General features: G+C 40.4%; 1 protein-coding gene across 5 annotated transcripts in view; it reads right to left on the bottom strand.

Annotated features, from left to right (window-relative positions):
• The window catches only part of KLHL5 (kelch like family member 5), a 218,534-nt gene that overhangs the window by 61,790 nt on the left and 132,325 nt on the right, over positions 1 to 24,419 (bottom strand). For 2 of the 5 annotated variants that reach the window (XM_074992610.1, XM_074992611.1), the window contains exon 1: positions 10,813 to 11,231. The exons of the other annotated variants lie outside the window; for them this stretch is intronic. In XM_074992610.1, the coding sequence (XP_074848711.1) occupies positions 10,813 to 11,192 (380 nt within the window). In that variant the 5' untranslated portion in view covers positions 11,193 to 11,231. Of the gene's footprint in view, positions 1 to 10,812; positions 11,232 to 24,419 lie in introns of those variants that run through there. 5 annotated transcript variants of the gene reach the window in all.

Below are 24,419 nucleotides of genomic sequence, written 5' to 3'. Positions count from 1 at the left end.
GTGTGAGCCCTCCCAAATTAAAATAATTTTTTTTTCAGTTTGAAAACCACTGAGCTAGTGATTAGGAAGTTATGTTGGAACTCAAAAAGCAGATTTTCTCCACAGACTCCCTGTGTATGTTTAGGCAAGACACTGAGTCCTATATTGAAAAATCCACATCGCTGACCAACATAGCTATGCTGACTTGTCTGCATCTACATGAGAGGTTCCACTGAAGGAAGAATGCTTTCATCAACATAGCTAGTACACTGAGAGGGAGAAATCACGTTCCTACATAGCCTACTCAGATAAAAGGGATTTTTCTATGTGCAGCCTCTGTTGGATTATGCCAACATAGCTATGGCAACATACAATCATACATACAGACAATCTCAATAATGTAGACACACCTTTAGATTATGTCTACTTTGCAGCTTGGAGTGTCTCCTTCAGCATGGGTAGCCAGACGTATCCTAGGTCTGCTCAGGCTAGCCTGCTAAAAATAGCATGGATGTTGCAGCATAGCCTAGTGACCAAGGCTGTCCCTAGGTTGGTGCAGACTCATGACAAAAATCAGCCCTCCAGCTAGTCTTGTGTCTCAGTCATGCAGATGCTGCTCACCTTCTTGCTCCCCTGACGCTGCTTTCCTCTTTGCCGTCCTCTCACCTGCTGCTTGCCCCCTCATCCACTGTTTGTCTCCCCACTAGTCTCCTCACCATCTGTCCATCATATACATCCAGTCCACTCACTTGCTGCTTTCCTCCTTGCTGTCTGCTGCTCTCCGATTCACCCCCCACCAGCCTGCCTCTCTCTCCATCCCCCTACCCGAAGAGTGGGACAAAGTGTCCCAATGATACATTGGTGGGGACACAGGACAAAGGGCTAAATATTGTGATAGTCCCCACTTTAATCAAAGCATGGGGCCCCTACAAAGTGTGGGGCCACAGCAGGTGCCCAATTCACCATATCCAAGGGATGGCTCTGCTAGCCACCCAAGTACAGGTCCAGTGGGTTGGGGAGACTTATAAGTGAACAACTAGCCCTTGCCACCATCCCTGCTGCAATCTTCAGGATGTTATTTTTAAACATACTACCTCAAGCAGAGCTAGTATGCATCTGTCTCCCTGGGTAGGGAAGTATGCACCCAGCTGCAGTGTAGATTCACACTTAGATTTGGTCCCCCATCTATAAAATGGATATAACATTTCCATTTCCTCACAGGTCATTGTAAGGCTCTTTGTATACAACTGTTTGAGGATAAATTTAGGAAGATAAATATTTACAGACACAGTTACACAACTGTATGCAGTGGAAATATTTTTAGTGTCAAATGTCTTGGAATGTGAATCAGTGAAAAATACAATTCAGTTAACAATACTCTCCCTTTTTACTCTTTCAACCTTCCTTCCTGCTACTTTTGTCTTTCTTTTCTTCCCCCACTTATTGTCCAAAAGCATCCACATAGTGCTAGCTACACTGACAGAAGATTTGAAAGCACAGAATAGTTTTAAAAGGAAGGAAGTGTAAAAAAAATACAGAATAATTAATCTGAAGACACAGCCTTTACACACATTAAACTAGGATATGTACCTGGCTTTCCTTGGGTCCTTAAATAAATAAAAGGAAAATGTACATGCTTTATTTTAATGATCGTGCTTTTCAAAAAACACAGTTTTCATGACGTTAATTTTTATTTGGGATTTCTTTAAAAAGGAATTGTTAAAATCTGTACATTGACTTTTTTAGTATTTTTAATGAGAATTCAGTTGTGTATTTTTTCTTCATCCCTATAGTATTTGTTTTTAACAAAAAGTGCTACAGTTAATTTGGTTTCCAATTGCATTTTCTTCTAGTTTTCAAACCTTCAGCATTGATTTAGCGGTGCCAAAACAGAGCACTACCAGAAATTTCTCCATTTTTTCTCTTTTCTTTAAGGTTTATTGAAAACAATACTAGTACATGTCCATCCTATTTTTCTGGCTCCTCTTGGGTCAGTCCCTTTCAACATTCACTCAGTTATGTCACATTTAAGGACTACTTGATTCAATGATTGTCTCCTGTCTGTTTGGTTTTATGAGCAGCAAACCCTCTCCAGGCACATCTTGTTTTCCTGGCACAACCAAACTCTTCCACTGCTTTAAGGCATGATAAGACGAAACTGTATATCAAATGTGGTGGTCCTAACTCTTACTGTTTAGGAGGAGTTCTTGACCAAACAGAAAAAATATCTAAAATATAGATATGGGTTTTGGCTATCCTGTTGATAAAGATAAATAAATATACTGAGAATACAGATTTTAACCTGTTTTGTAGGTGCTTATCTTCATTATGACACTAAATTGGCAGACTGACCAGTACAGCAGTGCCAATTTAACAGGTCTTGTGAAGACACGGTATATTGACAGAAGAGTGCTTTTCCATCAATGCAATTAATTCACCTCAATGAGAGGAACAAGCTATATTTTCTGCTCACATAATATAGTGTCTACAGTATGCTAAATCAATGAAAATTAGATCATTCAGGATTTTTATTTTTGCACCCCCAAGCAATGTAATTTACGCCAACTTAAGCGGTAGCATAGACAAAGTCCAGCACTCTAACCCAGCATAGAATTTAAGCATGTATTTTACTTTTATCTTGACTAGTCCGTGGTAAGTCAACTCATTACTTGGGTCTCAAAACATTTAACACTGAAGACCACAACACACTATGGCTGAGTCTACACTAGCTCCCTCCTTCGAAGGGGGCATGGAAATGATACAGACTGGGGAATATTAATGAGGGGCTGCCAGGTATATGCAGCGCCCAACTGGCATAATGGCAGTCGCACAAATGTCAAAGTTGCTAACTTCAAAGTGCTGACAGGCAGTCTAGACGCAGGCGCTTTGAAATATGCACCCAATTTCAAAATTCTCTTACTCCCAAAATAAATTTGGAGTAAGGGAATTTTGAAGTTGGACGTGTATTTCAAAGTGTCCGCATCTAGACTGCCTGTCAGCACTTTGAAGTTTGTGTAGCAGCCACTATGCTAATGAGGTGCTGCATATGCATGACAACATCTCATTGATATTCCCCGGTCCATGTCATTTCCATGCCCCTTCAAAGAAAGGGGCTAGTGTAGACACAGCCAATGAGAGCCACCAGTTTAAGGGATTATGTTTTTCCAAGCAAGCCTTTTTAATTATTTTTGCCTGGGAAAGTCGTTCATTGTTCAGTAGCAAAACAATTAATCATGGTGGCACCGAGTGACTGTAATGAGTCTTCAAAATTAACAGCCTATTAAAAAGCAGGGAGGGTAGAATATACACTTATCCTTTAGCTATTTCAAGCCACACTGCTGTAACTGAACAAGGCCACAGAGCAGCAGTTTACAATATGAAAGCTCTCTGTGAAAGCAGTAGAAAAATGTCAATTTTTTCTAAATTCCAAAGAAGATGGGAGCACAATGTCAGCAACAAAGTAAACAAAAAAAAATTAATTATTGCATAAGAATTCTAATGAGCACTAGGCGTGCTTGTCATAATTCAGGTTACAAATCCATCACTCTTTTTATAAGTAGCTTGTTTTCACATATTCTGTTTTCAAAAATATTGACTTTTTAGGGCTTGTCTGCACTTGATATGCTACATCAGTAAAAATGCAGCAGCATTTCAGTGTAGACACTACCAAACAATGTTGCACCAGCACTAAACTTATAGGCAATTCCACTCCAGCAAGAGACAATGCTTAGATCAACAGAAGAATCTTTATATCAACCAGAATCTTTATATCAACCTAGCACTGTCTACGCTGGAGATGAGGTCTATTTAACTATATAATTCTGGGAATTTTTCACACCTTTGAGCAATGTAACTTTTTACTGTAGATCAAACCTTAGACTGAGCTTCTCAACACTTTGGCTCTACCACTAAAATAAAAATATTAAGTCTGCAAAATCGCTATGGTAGAGTGGAAAAACAATCACACTGTCCTTTTGTCACTATAAAAGAAGTTCAAGATGGCCCTATATACCAGTTCCAAAAAAAACTAATTTCTGAGATTTTAAATTTAGCATGGTCATTGTTCTTCTTGAGAGCTAGTGTCTTTAGCTTGAAACATGATTATTACGTAAACATAATTTTTAAAAAGTTGTCGACTACTACTGCCACTGTTGGTTTAAACTAAGACAGTGTCTTCACTGCCAAGAAGAAGTTGCATTTTTACCATGGCATAAGAAATATACATTAGCTATATTGCTGTAAATGTCTAGTGGAGACACAGCACTGTAGTTTTACTGTAAGGTAAGCTAGGTGAGACCTGTATCACAGGCAGCATTATAAAGGCTGATTTCACTTAGCTACCTTGCAGTAAAGACTACATGCAGTGCCTAATCTCTACCAGGTTTTTATAGTTGGGATACCTAATATAATACTGGTACCTGCCACAGATATCCCCCCCACCCCCCAAATACACAAACCACACTATTATTGCTATGAAGCAAAGCAGTGGTAAAAATATAAGATGTTGCTGAAGTCTTTTCCTAGAATAAAGCTCCCAGTAGTGCTACCAATGGGAACTTTTTTGCAAAAGCCTTCAATGTATAAAAGGTCAAAAAAACAAAGTGTCCCCACAACATTGTATATTTTGGACAATAGATGGAGGCAAGAAACTTACCTCACCATCAGAACTTTAAAAGGTCAGCTTTTTCTGAGTTATTAACATTAGTTTACATGACACTTCAAAAACATGGACTATGATGCTCCTTTCCCAAAACAGCTCTGAATCAAAAATCAACAGGACAGCAATTCAAATGACAGAGTGTGGAAAGTTTGTTGAGAAGAGGAGTGAGGTAATATTCTTGGGATATGAAAGAGAAGGCATTTGGTTGACAAGAAGTAGAAGATTTTTCCAAACGTATAGCCCTGCATGAATGAAGGCATGAAGCCATACAGGAATTGTTAGAGAGAACCTCCTTGTAACACCCCCTAGGGTTCGGGTGGTCCTCGGGAGGAGCCTGATAGCAAAGGGCCTGAGACATTACAATCGGGGTTTCCAAAGGATGACTAATATAATGAATAGAATTACACCCACCAGGAAAACCACAACTCCCTGAGGGGTCTCTAGATTCCAGTAATTATCTAAATTAGTCCAGGGGTTAGGATGGGTTATATTCATTGCCCCCCCTACCTTTTGTTGTAATAATGACAAAGTCCGATTCTTTAGAAATGACAATTGTATTGTTCAGTAAGTAAATAAACTATTCAAGATAATAAGCAGTTTACAATTCTTTATTTCCTATTACTACTTATACACTTATATTTCCCAGCTATTTAACTCTACTTTCTATATTACTAAGCAAATCCTATGGTTAACAACTTATACTATTAGAATTACTAAACCCTTCCTGTAACTATGAACTGAAACTTATTCTATTACATATGTACTCATAATCTTATACTTACTAGTTCTATGCTAATTAGCAGAAACATTACGTGTCGGAATGGAGTCGGTTATGAGGCCTGAGTTACGCCTGGAGTTCCAGGGGAGGTGGTCGGACAGGTGATCAGTCTGCTTGACTGGCGCTTGGAGATACGTGAGCTGCTACCTCCTCAAGCACCGGTTGGGCGGGGTCTTTTATACCTTTCCAAACTGCCCCCTCCCCTCATGAAAGTGGAGTGATTTTGATAAGCCAATCAGGGAAACAATTTAGGCGACATGCTGGGTTGCTACCTGAGTTCGCTTTTTTAAGGTTAGAGTCTGAGATTTAGGCACGAAACTTTGGCGCGAATAATTCTGGTATTCTGCCTGACAACAGGATGTAGTTTGAGGCCTAGACAGAGCGTGTGGCAATGCCTGCCTCACGAGCATGGCCTGGCCAAATGCAGACACTTACTTAACACTCCTAACCTAAGAAAGATTCTCACCAGCAATCACAAGCTATAGTATAGTAATAATAATGCTGGAACTTTTCCTTGCAACAAACCCCGCTGCCAATTTCGTCCACATATTTAGTCTGGGAATACCATCACTGGACCTAACCATGTTAGTTAGAAGATCAAAGACACATTCTTGTGCACTTCTAGCAACATTATATATGTCATTATGTGCCAACAATGCCCTGCCGCTATGTATATTGGAAAGACTGGGCAAAATCTTCACCAAAGAATAAATGGACACAGAGCAAACATCAAGAAACTCAATACACATAAGTCAGCCGGTGAACATGTCAATGGAGTGGGCCATTCTCTTACAGATCTGAGAATTTGTTTCCTGGAGCAAAAATAATTTTAAAACAGATTAGAGTGAGAAATTTGAGAGTTGGAATTCATATTCAAATTTGACACATTAACATGTGGTATAAACAGAGACATCAGTTACCTCATACATTACAAGGACAGCTTCCCCTTCTTTGATGCTTGTAATTATCTCAGGCAGGACAATTAAAATCCCCCCGCCCCTCATTCTCCTCCTTCCGTCCCATGTATTTGATCTGTCAGTTTTTACTGCAATTTTTTTTGGTCCTTTGTACCTATAAATGTCAGTCTGCATTGGAAATGAGATTGATCTGATCAAGTGGGTCTGTCCCACAAAAGCTCATCACCAAATAAATTATTTGTCAGTCTTTAAAGTGCTACATTTCTGCTGTTTTGTTAGAGTACAAACTAAAATGACTACCTCTCTGTAACTAGTTTCCTTTTCAAAATCAAGACTTTATTAGAAACACAATCAAAACACACGGTATTATATCCCATAAAGCAATGCACATATTAAAGGGGGAGTTATGCAGCATTTTGAGATCCCATGTCATTTGCTATTTAAATACGAGTTGAGCTCATTGTTGGGCTATTAGATGTTCATCATTTATTGAAAATAATCAGTTTAAAAAAAAAAAAAGAGAGACATGGCTCTGGAACCACTGGTTGCAGACCCCTGGTCTAGTCAGATCTACAGACCAGAAACCAAAAGTCTAGTTAATGCAAGCGGGGAGGCACCAGGTCATCAGCCACACCACTTCCTACTCAGCCAGGGTTGCCTTCATTAGCTTTAGTGGCTGCTAATTCTGCTCCAGCTTTGAAGACAAGCCCCTCCCAATTCAAGCAGAGTGGGAAAGAAAGCAGGGTATGTATGAGAGAAGAAAAGATGAGACCAATGGGGAGTAGAGGGGGAAGAGGATTAAACAGGGACCAAGACCTCAGGAGAAAAGGTTGGGCAATGGTAAGGGCAAGGGCTTTGGAGGGAAGAGGCAGGAAAGGGGAGGTTCTGGCTCTCCTGTTGAAGCATCTGTTTTTTAAAAATTACAGAGTTGGCAACCCTAAGGTAAGGGCCATCTATAGGGTGATTTGGGACCTGGGACAGCCCCCTCTGCACCAGGCCATGTCCCCTCTTTTCCTGTCCTACTCCACCCGCATTGCACTCCTTTCTCCAAGCTGCTGCACCTGCTCCACCCTCACCTACCTTTTCCTGCCTGTATTTTGCCCCCACATCATCTTTCCCTTAGCTCATTCCCCTGTGTCATGCAGACTTGTGTATTAGCAGGGGCATGCTGTTGACAGCTGGGTTCAGGCCTGCCCCTTCACCCACTAACACGGACAACTGGAGCAACCAAGCCTCAGCTTGCTCCACTTCCCCACCAGTGAGTGCAGGGGGCAGTTCGACCACTTCCTCCAAACCCTCTCCCCCAAGCAATGTGGATGGGAGCTGGGGGAGCAGAGTGAGCTACAGCTTTGTTGCTCTACTTCCCACGGCCACCAGTGAGTGCAGAGGTGGGCCTGACCCCTGCTGCTGGTGCCAGGATACCTGGACCCCACAGAACCCCCAAAATTGCAGGGCCAAGAGCAATTGTCCTTGGCCATCCTATGGACAGGACAGCTCTGGGGAAGATGTACCCTACAGTATTTTAGGCCTAATATGCAGCAGCACCACAAAAGGTGTAAGAGAAGATGAACAGAAAAAAGATATCATTTATAGGCCCCAATACACATTAAGTTTGCACATTAGGATGTTAAACTTTCACAACACCAGAAACCAAATGTAAACCCCCTTCTTCCTTCTGCTTTGGCCCACACATTCCTATAATTCATGATGAGAGGAGACATACAAAGCACAAGACTATTCCTTCTATCATGCTGTACTTCCAGGGCCTGCAACATGGCACTCAACTAAAAAGAGAAGTGCGGATGCAAGAACTTTCCCCACACACGACATTTCTTCCTTGCAGATGTCTACAAACCAATGGGCTTGGAGACCCATTCTCCTTTACTCTTAGGCAGGGGAGGAAGTGGAAATGCCCCCCCCCCCCACACACACACTCTCTCACTCTCTCTCTCTCAGTCCCTCTCCAGCCTTCTCTCTATAACAGAGCTCAATGGAAAAAAAAAAAACCAACAACCCTGAGTTCAAATGGAGTTTCCATTCTTAGATGTGGCTTATTTCCACTAAAGTGGACATATAACTATTACATTATGAAGGAAGTCTGAGGGCAACAAAGTTTATTTATGAGGTACCCAAACAAATACAATAAATGTGAAATTGTATTTAGAAGAATATACACAGCAGACTGATCGTCTGGTTATTAGATCCCTTTATATTAATGATGACAAGAAGTGGGGAGCTTCCCAGTCAGAATGGGTCAACATACTGTTTGGCATTTTTTAGATTATGCCTGTTTGTGGGTTCTTACGTAGCTTTTGTAAGGGGTGTGTACCAGAAATGGTTTTGTAAACACCTTATTTTGGAGATGAATGCATACACAAATGATTAAATGGTGCAATTTCTTAACCATTGGCATTAACTAGGCATGAAATTTCACATTGAACCCACAATTTACCTAAAATTCTCTCATTTAATGAAAATAAAGTCATGGAAAGAGTTATAGCACAATAAAAAGAATACACACATCAGGCAAATAATTCTACATGACATGGGTTAGGAGTGAAAACTTACAAGAAGACAATGATGCAGTTACTTTGATAAAGGATACAGAAGCCAGCCAAGATTTGTACTTTGTGTTTCTAGTACTGTATAACCCTCACCGATTGTGAAAATGAAAAAAAAAAATCAACCACCATAAACAAAATTAAAATATTAATATTATACACAGATTTCCCCCCTATACTTCAAACAGATAGTAAAAGTGAAGTATTCCAATTAACGAGTTTTACTTGTAATATTTCAGTTTCTTTCCTGTACTTGACTGTTTCTGGAAAACAAAAATGTCTTTTTAATGTTAAAATTGCACCTTGATCTCTTGGAATGAAAGACTTTTTTTTACAGTCATTGTTCTCAATTTGAGAATATTCTCTTTTGTTTGTATATTGCCACACACAAAAAATTTGCATTCATGAATATATGTTTCTGAGAATATTAAAAACATACCATGTATACAGACTGAATGGTGATGTATTCATGTAATCTGTAGTAACTGATCAAATAATTGTTTATAAAAACAGACATGGAAAAATCACCTCATCAATCAAGGTGAAACTTTCTCTGAAACTCATTTTGTTGATAGCTAAATATACTTATTTCAGCAAGATTAAAGTGTTTTTTAATAAAACCTCAGCATGCAGTGTTTCTTTCCCTTTATAATTCTGACAAATGTTGACAATTCATCAGACAAAAGCAAAGGCAATGCTGACTCTTGGAGAAATTATTGTTTTGTCCCCACATCCCGAAGGATATAAACCATAAATTGTGCAGTGTTTATTCTTGTTGGTTTTCCCTTATGCTGACTAAATTTTTCTATATATGGATACATTCTTCAAAGAAAATGCAATACAGTGAAACTACATTAACTAGGTTGATCTATCTTTAATAGGCTTATTAATAAAAACTCTGCTCACTTTAAATGATGATCGTCTGTCCTCTTTAGAATACCAAGTCACTGCAAAATAAATTTAAAAGCTAGAAAGCAAAGATGGAAATGAGTTTGACATGGCAATTTAACTATTGTAGTATTTCTAATATTTAGAACAAAAGGGCTCAGAAAGACATTACTCTGTGTAGTATCATAAGTAATAAAGTAGATAATAAAAATACACTGACATGTTGGTAACAATCAAGAGAAAAAAGGGAAATTAAATTACTTATTTTCCCACAATTAACATACACTTTTTGATAAAATAATGTATTTATTTTTAGCGCCAGAAACAAGGTGTAAGATAAAAAAAAACTATTACCATAATTTTATGGACAATTACATTTTCAATTTAAAATACTTGTTTAGCACAGCCACAATACAAGGCATTCTTCATGTTTCAGTTTCCTGCACAAGCTGGTTGGCAATCTGTTTCAACGGATGCAGGCAACATTTTTTTCCCTCTTTAAGCTATACATACATTCAGCTTCATAATCAATATACAAATATGGAGATTAAAATACCAATTTAACCGCCCAGTTATTCAACTGAAGAATACGGCAAAAATGTATATAGAGGAGAAAATTATATTAGAGATTCATAGCTAAATTATTTTTACACATGAATATTTTATTCTCAAAAATATTTGAAGATTTCAGAGCTATAAAGATCTTACCTCTACATTATTTCTTTCTAATTTAGTGTAAAACTAATTCTTAAGACAGCTGGTATGTACATATTTTCAGGTGCTACAAAAAATTGCTATAGGTTACATATATTAAAGTTACGTTTTAAATTGGCCATAGGAAATATATTCAATGATCTATTCTGCCAGTTACGTATATTTATGTTTTTGATGAAAAGCAACCATCAGAAAATTCAGAAGCATTTTAATCTAAGACACATTATAAATGACATTTGTAGGCATGAAACATGAAATGACATTCAAGACATCAAAAGGCAACTAATTTCCCATAATAGGAAAATAACAATTAACCTGCATGAACTGCTGTCTGTTTCATTTTCTTCTTCACTTGCTCCATCCTCTTCTTCTGGTCTGTCAAGCCAACATGCATCTCCACAATTTTCTGTTGTGAACTCAAATGTAGGGACTTTAGAGGTGGATGCCATTGGCTGAGGAGGTGAACTCTGAAAATTCTGTTGGCCAGACTTTCTGTAACCAATTGATGCCAAAGGTAGTGGTAGGTTACCTGGATCTAAAAACTTTGTCCCGCCAGTTGTTGTATTTTGTCCTCTGTTCCAAAAGTCTCTCTGGCTGCCCACTGAAGAGTTAGAGGTTGATGACTGGTGACCAAACCATCTCCATCTGATTTTTAAAATCTGCTTCACATCAAACTCTTTACGAGAGCCAGACATCCTCAATGAAAGCAAGTGATCGTCTAGGCAACAGGGCAAGAAGCAATGCACATAAAAGAAGATTTGTGCATTCAACCAAGACCACAGAAATACATGCTCTGTCTGTATAACAAGAAAATTTTGGAAGGGATTGAATTCACATACATAAAAATGCTTTTTAAATCATGTCATCTGAATATAAACAAATGGCAAAAGATTATGAAAAATACTGGAAAGAAAATACAAGGTGCAAGTCACCTCAAGAAAAATGCTAATCAGATCTCACTGAAGCAGTCAATGTACTTTCTATTGCTTTCCTCCCCATCCTCTGACCATTAGTGTTCACAAACACTAACAGCATTCATTAAAGCCCTTTCAAATGCTGAATACCATCCCCTTTTCTTAAGCCACAAATGACAGAGAACATAATTCCTGTGCTGCATCTCAGAATCTCTATTGCTCCACTGTATTAACTCTTGCTATTACAAATGTGGTGGGGTTGGGAGGGAAAAATCAGTGATTCTGAAAAGCAAATGCAACATTTTCTTGAACCGTTAGAAATCGCTTATGTAAAAAGGTTAAAATATTCCCATATACTGATTCTATTTCAGTAAAATCTGAACTGCAAAGGATTTCTTATTTATTTCCCATTACAACAAGGCATGCATCAAATTATTCCTCAGACTAGATGGCTCAGGGGATTAGTATAAGGGCTGTACAGCCTTTCATCTTGACATGCTGGTTTGAATCAAATTTGGGATTGTAGCGACTGAAAGTTATTACCGATGGTTGCTTACTAACCTAGCAGAAACGAGCTAATGGTCTCAGGCTATTTACACATCATAAGAACCATAATCACAACTGAAACTAATTGACCATCATCAAGCAGTCAGTCAGAGGCACCAAGGAGTCAGAGACACCACACACCATCCTGCACCCCACACTCACTCCCAAATCACAAGTCCTTGTCCCAGCCTGGAAACAGTGAGACAGTGTGCGAAAGAGCAAGATATGGAGAAAGGGGGATGGGGTGAGCATGGTGGGGCTTCATGGAAAAGGAAGAGAAGATATAGGGTTGTTCTAAATTCAGAAAGTGACCTTGGGCATAAAAGGGAGGGGGACCACTGCAGTTAGCTGTATGGGAGACATGAGCAAGGACAGAGTTGTGCTGCAAGATGTTACTGGATGCCACTGACAGATGACAATGGCTCCAGCTGTTCAACTCTTTTCCTCTTTAGATGTTATGATTGTCCCCAGAATCAGTAGAACTCTGACCAATATTTAAAAATCTCCCTGAAATTTTGGAATTGATTGGCTATGACATTAAAACGTTATCACATAACAAACACCAGCAAGATCAACAAACAAGGCACTGTTTTTCAGATCTAAGATTCAAAGAAACAAAGAAAAAATAGTACCATTTTACCTGTCCCCCCCGCCATGTTGTTCATTTGTGCTCAGTTTTTGAGAAGGATGACCAATTAGGGAGACAGGACAAGACATGACATTAACACACACACTTTTGTTCCCATAATTCAAAGTCTCACCTACTTACATGTCAGCAATAAGTTTTACAGCTGTGGTTAGCCAACCCAACTAAGAAACCGATCTAGATTCTACCATTTGTTCATATTAACAAAATACTTGCTGTAAATTCAAATTGCTCCTGTGGAAATCAAATAAAGAGAATGGAAGACTTTCCAACTCTATTGTTTTTCAACCATTTCTACTGACTTATTGGGAACTCCTGCCAATTTGCTGTTTTTTTTTGTTTTTGTTTTTTTTTTACCTAGCACAAGGTTTTGGGGACAAAGATTAAAATGTGTGGTATTATGAAGTAACAAAAGCACAAAAGTTTTTTTAAATTTTCTTGACATCTCTGATGACAGATTATGTATCTTTGGATTTCCCATACAGTCTCCCTAGAGATAATAATAAAGAACATACTTTAACAGTTTGTTCTTACATGAAATGGCACCAAGACCTTCAGTGTAAATTAACAGAACTGCACAGGAGAAACTAATGGCTTACTTTTAATGTGCAGAATCTTTATTATGGTGAAACCCCAAAAAAGAAAAGAATCCACCTCAATTCTCAGAGACCAGTTGATTTTGTAATACTTAAGAGGAAAACTTGAAGTTGGAAACTGAGCACATTTGGTATGAGTGAAAGACAGACACACACACACACATTCACAAAAAAGTATGCCACAATGCCATTTGTATAGTCACTTCACAAGCTAGGTTTATTGCTCTTGCTTAAAAGGACAGGAAGGTGTGTCTACGAAAACACAAAGGACGGCCAACACAGCTGAGCTGACCTAACCTGAGCAGAGATGCTGCTAAGCCAGTAGAAGAGCGCTTCCATCGATGTACTGAATTTTTTCAGAGAGGTGTGTTTATGAAAAATCCTTCAGTCCATGTGGGCTGTGCCCATACTATGGGAATATGCCACACTAACTATATTTGTATCTCCGTAACATAGACATACCTTCAGGGGTTCTGAGACTGCAAAATGTACTCATGCATACTTAACACGAGACTACTTGCAGTGCATAGTTAAGCATGCATGTAAGTTTTTGCAAGATTGGGGCCTTTTACTTGCAGTTCAAAGAAGCTATGCCTAATTTCACAATAAATTTCAAAAAGGTATACAGTTTTACTTTATACTAAGTATATAATTTATCTAAAGGCACACTGTCCTCTCTTTGTTAACATAATTCTGTTGAAATTAATGTGAATTTTATATATTCACTGTGGAGATACTCTAGAACTTGAAAGGATCAGAATCAAATAGTTTAACTTGCCAAATTCTGAGTTCCAGACAATTTAAATTGGCATGAATAGCACTCTAGTTAATCTTGTGCTAGTGGACAAAGTAGGTAAAAAAGAATTCAGGAAAATAGTTTTAATAAATTACTTCCCACATAAAAGGTCTTAAGAAGAATTCATCAAAATTTAGGAGAAAAAAGATATTGGCCCTTTTAAAAAAATATTAAAAAGAAATTCATGGCACTCATATTCATAGACAATATACATTGTCTACTTCACTGGTCCAAGTGTTGAAAAGTGATAAACCAATATAATTACAGTAACTAGAACACAGGTCATAAGGTGAGTAGATGATATTTAACCTCCACTAGATGATTTAAAGAAATATGGCTAGAATGTAAGAAGCAAGAGAGATTTTATTTGTACTGAACTTTTGTAGATAGCAATTTATCTGAATTTTGTCCATGAATTTTCATAAGGATGTGAAGTAGCTGCAGTTCTACATAGGACTTAATACCTCTAAGTAAATATATAAATGCATTCATTAGACAGCGAAATCTAAGTCTCCAGTTGATATTTCTTACCTTACATTAATTTTATACTAGGCTATCAGTACTTAAAATTAAACCCCCAAAATGAACAGAAATATATAAACATCTTCTGAAGCATTTTCAAGATCTGAAAACCAGCAATCTTCTATTCAGGTGTTTTTTCCCCTACTGTTGCTACCCTTTGGTTTTACACAATTACATGATTATCACCCACATTAATGTAACATCGGGTACTATATTTTTAATCCGATTATTCTATCAAATGGCTTTATGTTGAACTCCTCTTTTGTCCTTAAGTCAAGGCCTGGGAGAGAAAAGACTCAGAATATTAAGATCTGCTAATGATCTGCTATTTAAGCATCAATTAAGAATGAAAATATCAAAATACAATTAAAGAATACACAGTCCTTACTTTAACTGCTTTGATTAGTCTCTCCTAATTCCTAAAACTCCTCCATACTCTATATTTTAATTCAAACTTTAGAACATAATTAAACTTGAGAAAAATTAATACAATATAGAAATATTTTCAACTGCCAGTATTTGCAAACCATCACTACACTAGGTATACAAACTGAGGCACAGATGAGTGCCTCAGCACACTTAAGACATTTGTAACTGATCAAATGCACACTCTGGAATGTTACCAGGCTTACAAAACTATTTTTGTAGACATTAGGAAAATAAAATATTAATTCAAAGAAAATAGTTACATGCAGACAAAACACCTAGTTGTGTCTGAAGGAAAGTGGTTATGTTTAACGGAAGAAAGAGGCCTGTCTGTGCTCCTTTCTTTCCTTCCTATTTTGCTACATCCAGAAGACAATGGCAACAGCCTGAGAGGGACTTCAAAAAAAAAGAGTAGGAGCTTTGTTTAGAGCAGAGACAACATTCAGATTTATGGCACCATGAAGGAACCTCTGTAGAGCAGCAATTGAACCTTGCTCGGCATCTCACATCTACATTTTATTCATATAACAAAAATAAATCTTATAACTTATAACATGTCTCAGGACATGTCCACAAATTTAAACAGACATATCATTTTTGCCTCTGAAGATGCAAGAGAGGAAAGGCAGTTTCTTAAAATCTGATACCTCACTGCTATCCAAACCAACCTCAAGCAAAAACTTAAGAAAAGAAAGGATAGACTATAGCTCTGACAAATCAGTAGTAGGGAGAGGAAAGTAAAAAGCAAATTTCAGAGTTAAATGATCTCTAATGAGAGAAAGTCATGCGACTAGTCCAAGATATTTAAATCTAGTGTTTCAACTAACCGTAGCAACTTCTGGAGAGAACACGGTGGTACTTATGCTCTAAGACATATAAGGCTATACTGATTTAAGTTCATTTATATAATACAGTGGTATCCCTGCAGCCAACATCCCTTAAGACATAAAAACCAAGGAAGTCTGGTGATACCTTAAAGACTATACAATTTTATTACGGCATAAGCTTCCATGAGTTAAAACTTACTTCATCAGATGCATGAAGGGAAAGAAAAAGAAAGATAGTAGAGAAACAGAGATGGAAGTCATACATCTAAATCAATTAAGATGGATGTGAATGAGACACATTGGCATTGGAAAAGTTCAGAAAAGAGCAACAAAATGATTAGGAGTTTGGAACATGTACAATATGAAGAAAGATTAAAAAGCCTGAGACTTCTCATCTTAGAAAAGACGAAACTAAGGGAGGACATGATAGAGGTCTGTAAAATCATGACAGGTATGGACAAAGTGAATAAGGAAAAGTTATTTATTTGCTCCCATAAGAACTATCATTATCATCATCATCAGGAACCGTGGGCTCAGTGCCTGTTGCTGTCTGATGCCTCTCTCACTATTTCCTTCCATCTTTCCCTGTCCAGTGGAGAGTGGCTTAGTTTCTGTAGACTAGCTCTGCAACAATCTACTATATCATCTATCCATTCTCTGTGGGGTCTGCCTCTCCTATTCGAAGCGTCCATTATGCCAGATACTTGGGTCTTGATTTTTCATTCATTGTTCATTCTGCAAATATGCCCAAATAGTTGTAGCTTCCGTTTTATAACCTTCTGCAGCAGATTCTCTTTCGGCTGTATCTTTCCTCATTGGTGACCTTCTGCATCCATCCTATTCTCAGCATCTTTCTATAACAACTCATTTCGAATGCCAATATTCTTCTTTTCGAATCTTTCGTTATCCCCCCATCTCAAATCCATACAACATGCTGCTGAAAACATGTTTTCAAGATGCTCAGCTTTGTTCTTAAGCTAATTGCTTTGCTTTTCCAGATCTTTTCCATCGCCTTCAAACTTGCTCTTGCTTTTGCTATTCTAGTCACTATTTACTTCTTACAGTCTAGATCATACGTTATGTTGCTCCCCAGATACGTGAGCTTCTCTACATTTTCTAGTTCAATATCAGACACTGATCTTCCTTCCTATTTCCTTAGCTTCAAATATCATTTTTTTAATCGATGTTCATAATCAGGCCGTACTGCTTCCCTTCTTCATTTAACACCTGCACCATTTTCGCACGCTTCTCCTCATCTTCCTCAATGACAATTATATCATCCACAAACCTCTAGTTGTTAATTCTTTTCCCATGCACAGATGCCCCTTCTACTTCTTCCTTGATTTTGTCCATCTCTCTCCAGATGTGTGATGAAGATACTTGGTGATATTGGATCTCCTTGTCTTGTACCTCTACTTGTTTTAAGCCATCTTCCTAACCCCCCGCATGTTCTCATCACTGCCTCTGCCTTATCACCGATACCCTTCAACAACCATCTTGGTCTGCTATCCACTCTGTATGACCCAAAGACTGCCCAAGTCACTTTCTGATCAATACTGTCAAATGCCTTTTGAAAATCAACGAAGCAAGTGTATACGTTCTTGTTCTTTCATCAAGCTTTTTCCCTACTATCAGTCTTAGTGCCAATATCTGCTGTATGGTACTTCTATATCTTTTCTGAACCCTGCTTGCCCATCTGCTATATGTACTTCTATCTGCGATCTTAGTCTCTCAGTCAGTATCATCATCAGCACCTTGCCTAGATGACTCGTTAGGGCAATCGTTCTGTAGTTTTTGCACTCCAATGTACTTCCTTACTTGGGTATTGTCACTAGCACATATCTTGTCCATTCCTCAGGCGCCTTCCCTTCTTTCCATGCTAAATTACATAGTGTATTTCATGAATCTTGCTTTCTCTGCCACATTTGATCATCTCTCCTGTGATCTTATTTCCTGGGCTCTTGTTGTTCTTTAGTCGTTTCACTGCTTTTTCTACTTCCTCCTTCGAAATGTCGGTCTTGCTCTCGATGCTTGGTGGAGATAACTCTTTCAGATCTTCAATCAGTCTCTCTGAGACACTTGGGTCCAACTGTGCTTTGTGTAGGTCGGTGCAATATCTCGTCCACTGCTGAATAATCTTCTCCCTGTTTATGAGCACTTCTTCGTTCTCATTTTTGATCACTATCTGCCTTGGTTGCCATTTCCTATTAATATTCCTAATAGTCTTATAGACCTCCCTGGTTTTACATTTGCCATAATACCTCTCTATATCTTCACATTGCTCCTCTAACCATTTCTCCTTATCCTTTCCGGCTGCTTTCCTTATCTCATTGCATTTCACCCTATATTGCTCTTCTGCCATTTCAGAGACATCTCTTCTGATCTTCAGCGCTCTCTTCTCTTGAACCAACTTCAGTGTGTCCTGGGTAATCCACTTCTTATTGAACAGTCTGCTCAACTGCCTCTTCTATAGCGATGGCTATCCGTGCAACTCTCTTATCGAGGTCTTTCTCTGTGGCAATATTCTTAATCTTCTCTTCAAGAGCTGCTCTGTACGCATTCCCTGTTTCTTCCTCACATAGCCTCACCACATCTCTTCTTTTCTTAAACTCTGTCTTACATTTTCTTTTGAGTTTTATCTTCATGTTTGTGATCATTAGACTGTGGTTTGAGTCTATATCCGCTCCTTGGAAAGTTCAGCACTGCTGTGCTGATATTATCCATCTTCTTATCAAAATCATATCTATCAAGTTCTTGGATTTCCTGTCATTCAATCACCACATCCACTTCCTACAGTCCTTTCGGTGGAATCTCGTGTCACAGATCACCATCTCATGCTCTGTAGCAAACTCTAGTAGTTTCTCACCTTGTTGATTTCTTTCTCTATATCCAAACCTTCCCATGACTCTCTCCCAACCTTTGTTATCTGTTCCAACCTTCGCATTCTAATCTCCTCTGATGATCAACACATCTTTCTTCGGTATCTCCTCCACCATCCTTGTGAGGTCTTTACAGAATAGCCCAATCTCTTCCTCCATACTGTCCGACGTGGGTGCATACACCTGAATGACTAAGATGTTGAACAGTTGTGCTTTGAATCTCGCTACCGTCATTCTTGCACTCACCAGTTTGTATCCTAATAATGCTCTTCTAGCTGTTTTGCTAAGAAGGAATCCCACTCCTGCTTCATTTTGTTTCCTGACCAAATGACTTCGCAACCGCATATCTCTCCTGATCCCATCAAACGCATCTCTGCCAGTCCAAGTATATTGCATCAGTATCTCTCCATCTCCTTCTGAAGTAGCTCTAATTTTCCAGTTGCCCACAGTGTTCAGACATTCCATGTTCCAATGGATAGCATATATGTTAGTTGCAATTTTCTTTCGGTAGCCAACTTATTGACCCAACCCTGATCGCTCGATTGGCATTGTGGACCTTGTTTATCCATGCGACGTCCGAGCCGGCATCTTTTATCATTTAGTTGTGCTGGCATCAGCTTTCATTCATAATGTTGTTTGACGGTCAGCTCATCAGCACACATCTGACCAACCCTCTTCCTTCATCCAGGCTTGGGACTGGCATGGAGCTCATAGAGGCTTCATGGCACAATTCATAAGAACTAGGGGTCCCCAAATGAAATAAATGGGTAGCAGATTTAATTTTCTTTGTTTAAAAAGCAAGTTGTTTTTTTTTTCCATGCAGCATTTGATAGGCCTGCAGAACTCCTTACCAGAGAATGTTGTAAAGACGAGGACTTTAACAGGGTTCAAAAAATTACAAGATACGTTCATGGAGGTTAGGTCCATCAACAGCTATTCAACAGGATGGGTAGGAATGGTGTTCGTAGCCTCTGTTTGTCAGAGGCTGAAAATGAATGATAGGAGTGGAATGACCCCCTCTGGGGCATCTGGTATAGACCACTGTTGGAAGACTGGCCAGTGGGCTAGATGGACTTTTGGTCTCACCCAGAAGTGGCTTTTTCCTCCCTGTAGTGAGCCGCTGTGGCCTCCCGCTGACTCAGAGGCAGAGGAGGCTGCGCAGAGGCCCTGGGGGGCGGGCCCGGAGCCAGAACACCAGTGGCCCACCCCTCAGAGGGAGGGGACCAGAGCCAGAAGGGCCAAGGGCAGAGCTCGGGACCCATTAAATCCTGGGCCTCCAGGCAGGGAGGTAGTGCCTTCGCGGGCTCCCAGATGCCAGGGGCAGAGAGCCCGCTGCTGCCTGGCCAGTTGGGAGGAGCAAGCCCCCAGTGGCCCAGACCAGCCAGGACAGCTACAGATCCGGATGCCCCAGGGGACCTACCTGGACTTCCCAGATCTGCCAGGAACCTCATGCGGTGGAGGACCCCCTCCTTGGAGGAAACCCCAGGCCCAGCCAGACAGGCAGGGGATAGCAACCACGAGGCCCCAGGAGCGGCCTTCCCCGGAGTTCCAGCAGAGCCCTGCAGCCCCCAGGCCCAGGATCGCCTCGGACCCACCGTGCTACCGTCGCCGGACTACCCCAATAATGCAGAGATGACTGACTGGCTGGAGCCCCCAAAGGTAGATGATTTGGAGGGGGCCGACCCCACGGGACCCCCTGACCAGATGGACTGGGACCTTCCCCCGATGGAGGTGGAGGCAGGAAGTGGCCCGGGGAACGCTGCACCAGAACCCATGGCGGTATGTTGCGGCCTGGATCCCCACCACCGTGGTTGTGTGTAAGTGACCCACAGGGCCCCGGGCCGGGACGCAGTGGTGTGGGAGGGCCTGTGACCCCCTCCCCGCTCCCCGATGGGGTAAGCCCTTGCTGGGGTTGTTCCTCAACCCTTGTGCTGCTGCCCCGCCCTGAACTGAGGGCTAGGCTTGTTCCTCAAACCTAGTGCTGTTGCCCTGCCCTGAACTGAGGGCTAGGCTTGTTCCCCAAACCTAGTGCTGTTGCCCTGCCCTGAACTGAGGGCTAGGCTTGTTCCCCAAACCTAGTGCTGTTGCCCTGCCCTGAACTGAGGGCTGGGCTTATTCCCCAAACCTAGTGCTGTTGCCCTGCCCTGAACTGAGGGCTGGGCTTATTCCCCAAACCTAGTGCTGTTGCCCCACCCTGAACTGAGGGCTAGGCTTGTTCCCCAAACCTTGTGCTGTTGCCCCACCCTGAACTAAGGGCTGGGCTTCCCAGGACAGCAGCTGTGACTGCGGTCCCGCCCGGAGCTAAAGGCAGACCCTGGACTGTTTGACTGGCCATGGCCCCGCCCGCAGCCTTTAAGGCTGCGGGCTGGCCGATCACCTACTCTTAAAGGGGACAAAGCCCTGGGACGGCTAGACCCAGGGCAAGCGGTAGGGGCCTGCGCCGCCCAGAGGGGCACGGCCATAGCACCCAGGCGCATACACTCCCATTACTGTAGTAAATCAACTCCATCTAGAGGCAGTAATTAGGTTAGTGGAAGACACACTTGGGGTGCCTATACTAGGGGTTAGGTTGGCTTATCTCAGGGCTGGGGATTTTTTGGATCTCTGGAGATATTGTAGCTAGGTCTACCAAAGTTCTAGATGTAGATCAGGCCACAGCCTCAACTTGTTCACTGTCATAAAAGCCTTATTTCCAGTTTAGCACTAGCAAAGCCTAAGTATATTGAAGAACTTGGTCTTGTTTTCATTAGATCTAGAGATATGCATTATCTGCATTCTGTTGAGACAACCACCCAAATCACGTCACCTTCTCTAAAATCCTCACAGTGGTGAACCAGACGGATAACAAGAAATCTTATGGAACCTACCCCTCTCCCCGCTACGCACGAGATCCCTCAAGTAGTTGAACAATTTCCCAAATGACTTAAAGTATGGAGCTAGTTTAGAATGGCTGACCACACTAGGAAAAATGCATGGTCAAGGATATAAAGGCTGCAGACAGCTCTATACTAAACATCATGGACATGATGAAAATAAAGCACAGTCTGGTTTTGTACAATATATTGATTGATGCTGTACAAATCAAAAAGAATTAAAAGGAATCTGATGATTTTTGTGGTGACTTTGGTGTTGTCTCACCATAATCCTTCTAATTCTCAAAAAAAGGAAGAAAGGCAATAGTAGATGCAATTACTTATTAAATAACAGACAAATTATTGTTTGGTAAAAGATTAACAGAAGAAAACCACAAAGTTCTGCACAAGAACCTGTGGTATTTAACTTATTATAATGGAATGGCAGCACCAATGGAGTTAAAATTGTTTCACAACTTCTATTTAGAGGTAGCTTTTTCTAAATCCTCTAAAATCAAATGTTCGGTCAGTATTTCAGGAGGATGCTGACTGTACAGTAGGGGTACTGACTCAAATTTTGGGTTATTTTGAGTGCAGTGTTTTCAGATAGAAGCTTAAAAATACAAAGACAGTTTCAAAGTTTGTAGACAGTTTCCCCAGAAGAGGAAGAATCATATGGGGCAGGAAAGTGTGGAATAGAGGAGAGAGTTTGGGACTACAGCGAAGTGAGAAGAATAAATGGAGCAGTTGAGGACTCCCTCCCCCTTCCTATATCAAGTGAGGAAGACCTGGGGATTAAGAAAAGAATGGGCATACTGGGTCAGAACAATGGTCCATCTAGCTTAGTGTCCTGTCTTCCAACAGTGGCCAATGCTTGGTGCTTCACAAGGAATAAACAAAACAGGTAATCAAGTGATCAACTCCACCATCCATTTCCAGCTTCTGACAAAGAGGCTAGGGAAACTTCACAGCATGGTTTTGCATGCCTGCCCATCCTGGCTGATAACCATTGATGGGCCTATCCTCCATGAACTTACCTACTTCTTTTTGAATACTTTTATAGTATTAGCCTTCACAACATTCTCTGACAGAGTTCCATAGGTTGATTGTACATTGTGTGAAGAAATATTTGCTGTTTTAAATTTATTAATCTGTTAGTTTCATTTGCTAACCCTTAGTTCTTGTGTTATGAGAAGAAGTAAAGAACTCTTATTTACTTTCTCCACGCCCATCAGGCTTTTTGAGATCTCTATCATCAGCTTAGTTCTTTCTTTTCCAAGCTGAAACGTCCCAGGAAGAAGGGGCCTTCCGGAAGATCCCCCCGGGGGCTGTGCTTCTACATGCTGTTTTGGAGTCTGGAAGAGCTCATTAGCATATTTCGGGCCGTTTATTAGTGGCAGTGCAGAAATGGCCCTTGAGTCTAGGGCATCTGGAATTGCCTAGGCCACAAACTGTGTTTCAAACCATATAGATTTAACTCACCCTTCAGCTCTTCTGGCATCTTATCTGTAAGTTGAGCCAGCAGTTTGCTATCCTGAATTAAAAACAGGCTGAAGAATAGTGTTTTCTGAGAAACTGATACAATTATTTTGCTTATCTTTTGGAGTACACTTAGCTGAGCTAGACTGTATAGATCTTTCATTAGTTGCCATCATTACAAGCTACCTGGAGCTGGATAAGAACAAAAAATACCCAAACTCCTTTCAACAGAATTGATAACTACAGTCTGCACACTTTAATATTGCAGGAATTGAAACCCGTAGATCATGGGCTGAGTCTAAAATCATTCCTTCATTTATAGACACAGCAACACACTCAAGAGACCAGATGGAGAAAAATCCAACAGTTTGTTGGATTTCTTCTGCCCAAGTTCTAACAGACTAAGGGTTACTGTTAACCTCTTGTGGTGATCTTGGAATGTTTTAAAAAACAGCCAATGGTAAGAGGGGCTGAAGGGACCACTGGTTCATCCAGAAATGATGTTCACTGTCATGACCATCATTCAGCAATTCATGCTCCTCTGATACAGTCCACCCAGAAAATAGAATGGGACTCTAATACGGTAAGCCACCTTCTGAGCAGCCCCTTATGGCCAGGATTACTCTGAAGTAGCCTGTCTTTGTTTCCCTCTTCAGGGTACCTTAGAACTGTTCACAGGTTTCTCCCTGTGTTAATATCACTCCTGTCTGGGTTCATTTAATAACAATCCTGAGGGTCCCAATTAGGGATGTAAAATCCCATTTAATTATTTTACCATTTAAACAGTAGCTAACCTACCAGTTAACTAATTAAAGCTGTGGGTTGGGGGACTGAGCCTCCCTATCACTCCCTATTGCTCTGTATAGGGAAATCACCTGACCTCTGTTGGCTATGGTTCTTTTGGTAATCAGAGTTGACAAGTCCTAGGCATTTCAGCTTTTAGGAAAAAGCCATCCTATTACACATACATGACCCTTTCTAGGAACTTGTAAGTAAATTGTGCCCCCACACTCCACTTTTTTTCAGTTCATCAGTAACTTATATTTCATAACTGAGAGGTCTGAGCCCTGACTGTCCACAGTCCCTTCTCTAGAGCCATATATCAGAGGCAGGCTCGCAAGTCCAAGCCTTCCCCTCTCCCATTTTAACCTTTGGAAGTCTGTTTCTGATCAGCTCTTACAATTTGCTGATCTCCAAAGGCATTTCCCTCTCTCATGAAGAACCTTCTACTCATCATCTGTTTTGTCCTTCATTTCTATTTTGAATGCCAAGCTCTGCGTGTCAATCGCTAATATCTCTCTTTCAGGGCCCACTGCTTGAGTTCTTTTAAGGCAGTCATTTCTGTTCAGTGCTTCTCAATCTACCAGAGCAGCATGCTCACACTCTCTCTTCCCAGTGCTGTACTTATGACCTTAGTTAGCTGTTGGCACCAAAACACA

The sequence above is a fragment of the Carettochelys insculpta genome, chromosome 4 (genome assembly GCF_033958435.1).
Source record: "Carettochelys insculpta isolate YL-2023 chromosome 4, ASM3395843v1, whole genome shotgun sequence".
Taxonomy (NCBI): Eukaryota; Metazoa; Chordata; order Testudines; family Carettochelyidae; genus Carettochelys; species Carettochelys insculpta.
Note: the sequence above shows the minus strand (reverse complement) of the source record. Positions and strands in the feature narration are given on the sequence as shown.